The 9980-nt window shown below is 31.2% G+C and overlaps 1 protein-coding gene and 1 long non-coding RNA gene across 2 annotated transcripts; both read right to left on the bottom strand.

Moving 5' to 3' along the window:
- Positions 1-1754: 1754 nt before the first annotated feature.
- Positions 1755-2240, bottom strand: LOC133690595 (uncharacterized). Its single transcript, XR_009841476.1, has 2 exons — positions 2191-2240; positions 1755-2090 (listed from the first exon to the last, which is right to left on the bottom strand). It is a non-coding gene; the product is annotated as an uncharacterized LOC133690595 (long non-coding RNA).
- Positions 2241-2427: 187 nt separating this feature from the next.
- Positions 2428-7896, bottom strand: LOC133690584 (uncharacterized). The gene is made up of 2 exons (XM_062110811.1): positions 7515-7896; positions 2428-2784 (listed from the first exon to the last, which is right to left on the bottom strand). The coding sequence occupies exons 1-2, from the start codon at positions 7729-7731 to the stop codon at positions 2633-2635; spliced, it is 369 nt and encodes a 122-aa protein (XP_061966795.1). The 5' UTR covers positions 7732-7896; the 3' UTR covers positions 2428-2632.
- Between the last annotated feature and the right edge of the window lie 2084 nt (positions 7897-9980).

Below are 9980 nucleotides of genomic sequence, written 5' to 3'. Positions count from 1 at the left end.
TCAATCTCATCCCCCTTTAATTTTTTAATCTTTTAAATTTAGTTCACATTCTTTTTATTTTTATTTTTTTTTATTTGAGATAATTTTTTAATTTTATTTTTCATATATAATTTTATCATTCTTAAGTTTTTTTTCCTATAAAATTGTATCCTTGTTCTTTTTATTACTAATTTTTTGCTTTGCAAGATTTTAAAAATTAATATTCTTATTTAATTCCATCATTCAACAGTAGATTAATTGGGAATTAAGTTTCTTAACTAATCATGGGTTTATGATTTCACGAGCTTTAGATTTTAGATATTAACCCAAGTTTAAAAGGTTCGTCTAGGTTTTTTTTTTTTTTTTCCTTTTCTTTAAGCTTGTGTTTTTCAAGTTTCATCATTCAATGTTTGTTCAATTAGAGACTCGGCTCTATTATTATTTTTTTCACTAATTTTGAAAATAACCCGAGTTTTCTTAGATCTTTTTATTTGTTGTTATTTGTTGGATTTACTTTGACTAATCAACATTAAAGTGTTTGAAAATTTAACTTCTTGATTCAACTCGTTTCTAGGATTTAATGGGTTGTAAGTTTAAGACCTTAACCCATGTCTGAAATGTTCACCCAAGCTTGTTTGGGTTTTTTTTTTTTTTAAGTTGATACTTTTTTAATTTTATTACTTAGCATTAACAAATAGGTTCTATTTTTTTTATTTGTTTTCTATATGCTTTTTTTATGAATTTTTAAAATGACTAGGGTTGTCTTAGATCTTTTTATTTAATGTTTTTGGTAGGATTTATTTTGGAAAATAAATATTTTTTTTATTCTTTTTTCCTTCATATAATAAATCGAAATCCTACTACCGAAGTCACCTTTATTTTTTTTAAAAAAAATAATATACAATGTAAATCAAATACCTTTTTAATTTACTTTTCTATTATACAATAAGTTGTTATTCTACTAGCAAGGTGACAATATTTTTTTTATAAAAAATAATATACCATGTAATTTTTTGGCATTTGGCTTATGACACACACGTGGGTGTGTGTGTGTGTGTGTGTGTGTGTGTGTGTGTGTGTGAGAGAGAGAGAGAGAGAGAGAGAGAGAGAAATGCTTGTGTGTGTATTTTTTATATGCTAAGATATATTACCCTATAATTGTAAGTGAACTCAGGACGGGTAAATATGACCATACCAAGGTTCATTGAGTGTGCTTGAAGGTTCTTTTGGATACAAGTAAGGAAAATGAGCGTGAAGCACAATTTATCCTTTACCATCATCTTGGGGCCAAAACCTGTATTTTGTATTGAGTCTTGTTATTAGGTATAAATTTTAAATTATTATTTTAAGTTTAATAATTTTTTAACTTTGATATCCAAATTCAAATCCATTTCTCAAATTTTTAATTTAGTTTTTAGTTAAATAACATTTAATTTTTACTTAGTTTTCACAAAAAATAATAACATTTTTTTTTCTAAAATTAGTAGGTTTTCTTTTTATACAACCTTACATAATATTTTTTTTCCTTGAATTTTATTTAATTACTTTTTTGTGCATGTTTATTTTTATTTAAGTTTGATTAAATAAAAAAATGATTGTAAAGGACAACTAATAAACACAACTAGGTCCACAACCTGTATTATACATCTATTTTTTTTAATTTTTTAGTTTAATTTTTGGTTATCATTAACAATTTTGTTTTTTGTATTTATTGACATATGTTAAATGCATATATTACCTTTTCGCTCTGTATTTTTTCTGTGTCAACAAGCATGTAAAAAAACCTACACATTCTTTTTTGCGTTGAAAGCGGGACAGACAGCTAGTTACAACCTCTTACAAAACACTCCCAAGTATTCTGGAGCTATACCATTTTTGTTTGTATCAATTTCTTATCTAGTTCGGGATCTTACAAAATTGACTAAAACAGGCCAGCATCTCAGTTGGCTCTTGGTTATATTTCCATGAAGAAAAACCTTAACTACAACTTCGAGTCAAAGGGAGCTCCTACTGCTGCAATTCCAACAAACAAATCATTGGCAAAATCTAACACCTCTCTAGAAGAGGAAGTAATGGAGAAAGGATGATGAATGCAATCAGCATTCAAGCCCCTACAGTTTACAGTGATAGATTGAGAACACAGTCACACTGTTATCTCCTATTAAAAATGTTTGCAAATCATAATTAGAAATAAGTTTAGGTCATATCTACCTGAGCATATGTATCCCATGAACAACCCAAATGTACAAGTGATCCTGCAAGTTTCATGAAAAGTGAGAATTATTCTGGCAAACGCAAGCTTTAGCAGGAAAAGTTCGAAACCTACTCAAAGCACATATTGCACAATAATAACAGATAGCTCCTCTGTATTGTACTCTCCTGGAACATAATGAAACACCACTTGGTATCACAGAAACAGCTCTCACAACAGTAGAAAACCCCTCTGAATTTATTTCTGAACGTAAAATATGATCATTTCATTTCAAATTGCTTTATTCTGTATTTCCAGGCACAAGTAACAAAAATAAATGGAAACGAGGATATGAAAGATAACCACCTACATCGGCAAATGATGAATTATAGCAATGTGTGATCTACCACTACTCCTCTTAACACTCTTACATATATATACAAGAAAAAAATGCTTACTACATCATCTTTTAAATCGAGATCCCTTGTTCAATCTACCCCTACCATTATTCTTTCCATCCCATACAGAAGCCCAGAAGAACAGAGACATCCAAAAAAGAACAGCTAAGAAGATCTGAACACGATCCTGCAACCGAGAGAGAGTCGCTGCAATACCTGCGATGCAATAAATTTCATAAGAGCCCGAGCAAATAAAAAGCAATCAACTAAATTATTACTTTCTTCTCTAGAGAGATAGATTAACAGGTTGAATTTACCAATCTAAACAATTAAGAAATACAGCTATCACCAACAAATTCTCGATATCAAGAATATTAAGCAGGATGAAACGGGCCTGACCATCCAAAAACTCATCACCACCACACAACTTCGGGAACAAGCTCTAGGGAACTACAAGTGGCACATATGGTCTCATGAGATGGGAAACCTAACAGATAGTGTATCGGAAGCACTAATCATGACTACTCTTGATGGTAATGCTTGAACATAACTAACTAATATGGGCTACCAAGCTGACTATAAAAAGCTATGGAGGTGATCAAAACCCTCAAAAACCATCGGTTTATTACAAGCCAAAACTCTCAAAGACTAGAACACTAAAACCATGAAAAAACTCCCAAAAGATTATTTTTTTATTCATCCAAATCTCACTTGTCAAAAAGCTATTACATCCCTTTATATAGTAAAACTAGAGAACCTTAACAATATGAATAGAAAAATAAAAAATAGAAAAATTATCACTTTAAATAGGAAAAATAAAATTTTTAAATTGAATAAAAAAATAACTATACAAAAAAAAATTTCTTAAAAAATCCTTTCCATCAGTTTCCCTAGATTGGAAGGAAATCATTTTCGAGTTCAAATTGTTCATGGTTAATGGTGTGCAAAAATTGAAAAAAAAAGCATATATCCCTAGCCTGAACCCGGAATGGCCACACCCTAGCCGTTCAGGCCAGCCCCCAATAGTTAGACACCTTACCATGACACCCTTTGAGCCCGATAGGCTAACCGTGATATTTTTAGGCCTTGATCCAATACCCCTGCATAAGCACACTTATGCACACATCGTATCCTTTGAGTTTTGAGAAGTTAGAGTGGTCGCCTACCACCACCCACCGGGGCACACCTGCACACCTCTAAACCACCCACTAGAGTTTGTGATGCACACGAATTCTCTATGTAGAGCAGGGGCACCAACCTCTCCACCAATAGCATAGCAAAGCAACAACCTCTCCATCAATGACAAAAGAAGCATCAATATTTTTCACCAATGTCAAAACAAGCACAACAACCAATGACTTAACTTTTCAAGTATTCTCCATCATTACACTACTCTCCACGAGGTGAGCTACTGTTATCAAGATCTATAAATACTTTAAATCACCAGGTAAACATAAACATTTAGGCCATCCAAGTTATTTCAAAAACTTTATACAAATTCATTCAATCACACACTCCCAACTATCTTCATTCTATTTCTCTTTCTCCTATACATTATTTTCGCCTCCAATATTTGCTAACTTATGCATTGGAAGGTCATTTGTTTTTATAGGAACAACTAAACCAAGAGACAGCCTACATTCAAGCTCACACAGTTCAGCCCAATCCAATCCTGAAGTTTTCACAACCTTATCAACGAGGCACAACTTCATTGGTCAAAAACCATCCTCCATCATGAAAACTTCCAATACACCGTTCTTCAGACAGAACCTCATTAGTAGAAAACTTTCTTTCTCTACCATGAACACGGTCCTCTGCGAACTCCAACCATGGTGATTCCATTAACACATCAGGAATTGTTGGGCCTTGATACCAACTGCCGCAAATGAAGGATAAACGGATTTTGTTAAAAGTCAAAACCCTTAAAGACTAACAAAGTTTGTTACAAGTCAAAACCCTCAAAGACCACAAGGTTTGTTACAAGTCAAAACTCTCAATAACTGTGGAGAGATTCCTAAAATACTTAATGTTTTATTCATCCAAGTCTCACTTGCTAAAAAGTGATAACATTTCTTTATTTAGGAAAATAGAAAACCCTAATAATACTGAATGGAAAAATAAAAAATAAAAAAAACTATTCCATTTAAGTAGGAAAAAATAAAAATTCTTAAACTAAATAAAAATAACTAAGAAAAATATTTATTTTTCAAAATAGCTTCTACATCACTTGCCAACACTCTCTCAAAGCTTTATGATATAACCAAATTCTGCATCTGAGTGTAAATTTAGGAGCGTACCATAACATTCTCAAACAACACATTGAAGGTTAGTATCCAAATTCTCCATTCATGAATCCCTAAATCCAAAAATCATCCTTCTTTCTAGCTAATAACAGTTCTCGCAAACCTTACAAATCATTTGGAAACTCCCTTAAAAATCATTTGGAAACTCCATTTGTTAAATTAACACGGGAAACACATTGACAAGACTAAGTCCAAGTCCAAGAAGAAGCTTGGATGCGTTAAATGACTTTTTTTTATGAAAACAGACATAACTTTTGATTTGAATCAGGGTAAAATTTTATCAGAGTGTTCTACAAGCCTTATTCCTTAGGACATCAGTTGGCTAGTGGCAACCAAGGTAAGGAACAACCCAAATTAGATCCAAAAGATGTTGTTCGAGATTTTTCTTTATTTTACTCATTATTTTTAGATTCCTTTTCTTAGTTAGGTTTTAGAATTTTAATTTGATATGGTGTTGATTAGTCAATTCAGTTTAGCCACTATTTAAATTGTTTTTTTTTTAAATAGAAGATTGATTATTCAGAAATTTATTCAAAACTTTTTAGTTTACATTATAGGGTTGTAACCTTAAGACTTGAGAAACATTAGTTCTTTCTTTCAATATACACTGTGTCAATTGGTATCATAGCAGGCTGACATGTTCGATGGACATAAATGTTGACAACATCTTCCCACCCTACAATGAAGGAGTGGTGGCCATTTGGGGCATTGTGACTGTGGCAGTTCGAAAGCCAGCACGGAGAACCCCATTGCAAAGATTTGATCGATTAGATTAACTACCAAAGGGAGACGCAAACAAGGTTGTGATGAGGATAGGAATGTGCCTGGAGACTTATCTCAGGACAAACCAAACCCAAAATCTATTCCTACAAACCAATATAGGCATCATAAATATATGGAGAGTGGTGTTTATGATGGGAAAAGCATTGAAGACTTAACTCACAATAAACTTTTTTGTAGATATGTTCCTAATTGCGATGAAATTCCTTTATTTGATGGGTATTTTTTAAAATAAAAGATTTTTAGATGGTTGTCAAAGTTAAAAGGATGTTTTCCTATTGAAGAAAACTCCTACTTATTTGAAGGTAGGATTTGCAATACATAAACTTGCTTATGAAGTCGAAGATTGATGGTCCTATATTCTAGATGATAGAGTTTGTGTTGGCAAGCTTGTAATTCCATTATGGCAAACAATGAAAAAACTATTAACTTTGAAGTTTGTGCAAGATGATCACAAAAAGATTTTATACTAGGCCTTCAAGCAAATAAATTGTTATTACTTGCTTTTTGTTCAATCTTCTCAAATATTAAAGAGCAAAAATGTAGAGGAGAGCTATTACAAACCCACAAGGATGCCTTGCGAAGAAAAAAAGCATACATAGCTAATAGTAACTGATTAGGTGGCAATGGAAAACCAGAATGAGAAAATAGTTGATGCAATTAAAAGAGCTAACCATGCAGGTTAAACAATAGGTCATGGAGGAAAAGGGAGATGCTAAGAATTGTGACCGGATAACCCTTGGTGAAGAAACAACTAATGAAAGCCACCAAATATATGATCTAAAGACTAAAGTTGAAAATCTTTTAGTTCTAATGGGCAAACATTGCAAGATATTAATGCCTAGAAATTAAAAACTCATAAAGCACGAATTCTGGATCTTAAGAAGAAACATGATAACCAAATTCAGCTTTTAAAGCAAAAACAAAAAAAAAAGTGATGAAGCTCAAGAAATCAACAAGGCAACAATCGATGATGTTGAAGAAGAGCATAGATTGGTAGAGGTCCATAAACCATCTCTTCCCAAATGAAAGTCATTGATTGATGCCAAAGTCAAAGGATGAAACTATCATTAAACTAAATACATTGGTATATTTGAAGTATCTATTTTTTTGGAATGGAAGAGTTCATTTTTTTACTGTGAACTCGAGAATGAGTTTTTCTCAAGTGAAGAAGCTTGAAATGAGACGCGTATTGACAAGTCCAAGTCCAAGAAGAAGTCTTGACGCATCAAGTGACCTTTCTAATGAAAACATACATAATTTTTATGTGAGCATTAGATCAAACTGAAATTTTGCTAGTGTTATACAGACTCTGTTTCCTATGGAGTTGGCTGGCCATGGTCAAGAACCTGCTCAAATTAGGCCCAGAAGATATTTGGGATTTTTCTTTATTTTCCTAATTATTTTTGAGTTCCTTTCCTAGTTAGGTTTCAGATTTTCACTTGATTTAGTTTTAATTAGCTAGGTCAGTTTAGGCATTATTTAAATAACTTTGTAGCTTATTTTTCAGAATAGAGTTAAGATTGTTTATTCAAAAATTTATTCAGGACTTTTCAGTTGAGAAATTAGGACAGTAATATTAGGGCTTGAGAAACACTAGTTCTTTCGGTGCGTAACAAATAATAAGTGATCTGATAAGGGTTTAGTCAAACATCAATCCCAGTTGCCAAACAGGCCCCTAGAGCTGCTACAATCCTTGGATCATTTTAACAAACATCAAGTCACATATTCACAGCTAAAAAGAACTATTCTCAGTTTTAAAAACACATATTCTAGCATTAAATTGAAGCAGGCAAATAATTCAACAAGCTCAAAATTCACAACAATAAATAATGATGATATAGTTTGATTCAGAATCGGAACCTTGGGGGTCTTTTCCGGGAGGAGGGTCGGACTGGGGCGGCGGTAGGGGAGATAACGCGGCGTGGCAACGGCGGAGGCGAGTGGTGGGACTCGTGCAGGGCGGCGAAGGAGGAAGTGAGAGACGTAGGGGATGGATAGAGAAAGGGAGAGGAGAGGGGTTTTGGGTTGGAAATGTTAGTGGTTTAGGGTATGCGGATGAAGGAGAGAAAATGGCCATTTCTGAACTGGAGGAAAATCAAAACACCACTCTTCAAAATTATCGCTAGATCATGATTTTTGGGCTGAAATAGAAATGGATTTGTGAGCCGAATTTAACTGAAATTTATTATTATCTCCGCTTTCGTTTTTCTTTTTCTTATTTCTTACGATATCTTCTAAAATAATTTCAATGGCGAGAATCATTTCTATTTACAAAAATATAAAATATCAAGAGGTTAATATCTTGAATTTCCCTTTACTATTTCCTTCGCTTCAATCATATAATAATAGCATCTGACTTTTCACATACTAACAAGTATAATTAATAAAAACCTTTTCAATATTACTCTTATTTTCTTTTAAAATAAAGTATTCATCAAATTGATTAATTTAAATTTATTACCGACAAATAATATCTGGATTTACACAAAGTAATTATTTCATGAAGTATCAAAATACTTCTAATATATCATTTTTTTAGGTAAAATAGATTTTTAATCCACTATTGTAACGAATCACTAACAAATCAATAAAAAATATTATTAATTTCTTTCTTAAAAATTAATATTTAAACTAACAATAACAAAAATACAATAGTTAATGGTAAAATTGCTTGCAATCACATTTAACATGACTTGCAAACAAAATTAACAAATTTAATGTATATAAGTTCCTTTAGTTCTTTTCTTGTTCATTAAAAATAAATTTGATAAGATAAAAAAAATATATAAAAAATTAATATAATCATGTCATATTAATTTTATATAAAAAAAATTAATATGACATGATTATATTAATTTTTTATATATCTTTTATTTTAATAAATTTTGGAGTATTAAAAAACTATAAGGTCTTAGTGAATCACAAATTAACATAGTGACTTGATATGTCTTAGAACTATTTTTTTTTGTTATTTTGGAGTATAAAAAACTAAGCCCTTTTATCTTTTCATTTTAAAAGAATTTTTACCTAACATTTGTATGACATGTCTTGAAATTTGATCGATTTTGAAATTTTTTTTAATAAAATTATCTTTGTACTTCCAATATGAATGAAAATAAAATTTCAAATATTACTTTCACATAAACATTTATTAATTTCAAGACTTATAAGATAAAGAAACAGATGTAATGTAATCCTAAAATATTAAAAAAAAAACCAAGGTTTTAAATATATACAGCATGGTAATATAATTGCATTTGCAAGGTTAAGGCACTTATTTCTTGATAGTCATTATTTATTTTATCAAAGGCCAAACTACACCTCTCTATTCATCCATCAATTGCATGATTCACTTAACATATATATACCTTGATTGTCTTCTTCATCTGGCCCTAAATGCTTTGGTGATTATACTATTTTTATTATTTTTGTTTTCAAATGATAACCATCCACGCCAAATCAAATTGTTAACTTGCTTCTCGACCTTTGGAGATGATTAATGGAATGACCTAAGGCTCTTGCATGATACTTACTTTTAGCATTTTTATTATACCATTTAGAAAAATGTGGTTAGATGGGTTTCAGTGGTAGAGATGCTATTTGACAAGCATTACAAGGTATTGATAAATGTTAATGAGAAGAACTTGGAAGCGAGATGATTGTTCATTGTTTTTTCTTTTATGGTTTGGACCTTGTGTATGATGTTCAAGCCATAGTAAAAATTGTGAAGGTATCTGACTTTTATGGTAGAATGTAGCTTGTTGTGGGGGTGAAAGGAATGCATTAGTGTTTATAAATTGAGGTGTGTGATGAGAAAAATTAGGATGGTATAACTAAGGTTTTTGGCATTCTATTGACTTGGATGTTCATTTCAATTGTATTTTCTTCAAAACTTTATGGTTGTATTATCACATCTTGCATCTTCTCTTCTTTTAAAGCTTTTTTTTTACTCTTTCAGTTATAACCACCATGTATAAGAATTGATTTAAAATATTGAAAATCATAAATCTAAAGTAAGAAGCCTTAAAAGTATTCATAAAGATGAAGATCATTTTATTTTTAGATAGAGAAAGGTTGATGCGGCCACTTCAAGCCACATTTAGGCATACTCTTTAATGGATTCTTTGGATCCTTATATATATATATATATATATATATATATATATATATATATATATATATATTTTGCAAACTAGAATGGTATGGAGCCAAGTCTATTTTAAACTTGTACTGATTTTATAAAGGCATTTGTTAACTCCTTCCACTTCTAGATTTTGATATTATCCAAACACATGTATCAACTCAATGTTGTGTCGTTTAATCTCT

This window comes from Populus nigra, chromosome 1 (assembly GCF_951802175.1).
Source record: "Populus nigra chromosome 1, ddPopNigr1.1, whole genome shotgun sequence".
In the NCBI taxonomy this organism is placed as follows: Eukaryota; Viridiplantae; Streptophyta; class Magnoliopsida; order Malpighiales; family Salicaceae; genus Populus; species Populus nigra.
Note: the sequence above shows the minus strand (reverse complement) of the source record. Positions and strands in the feature narration are given on the sequence as shown.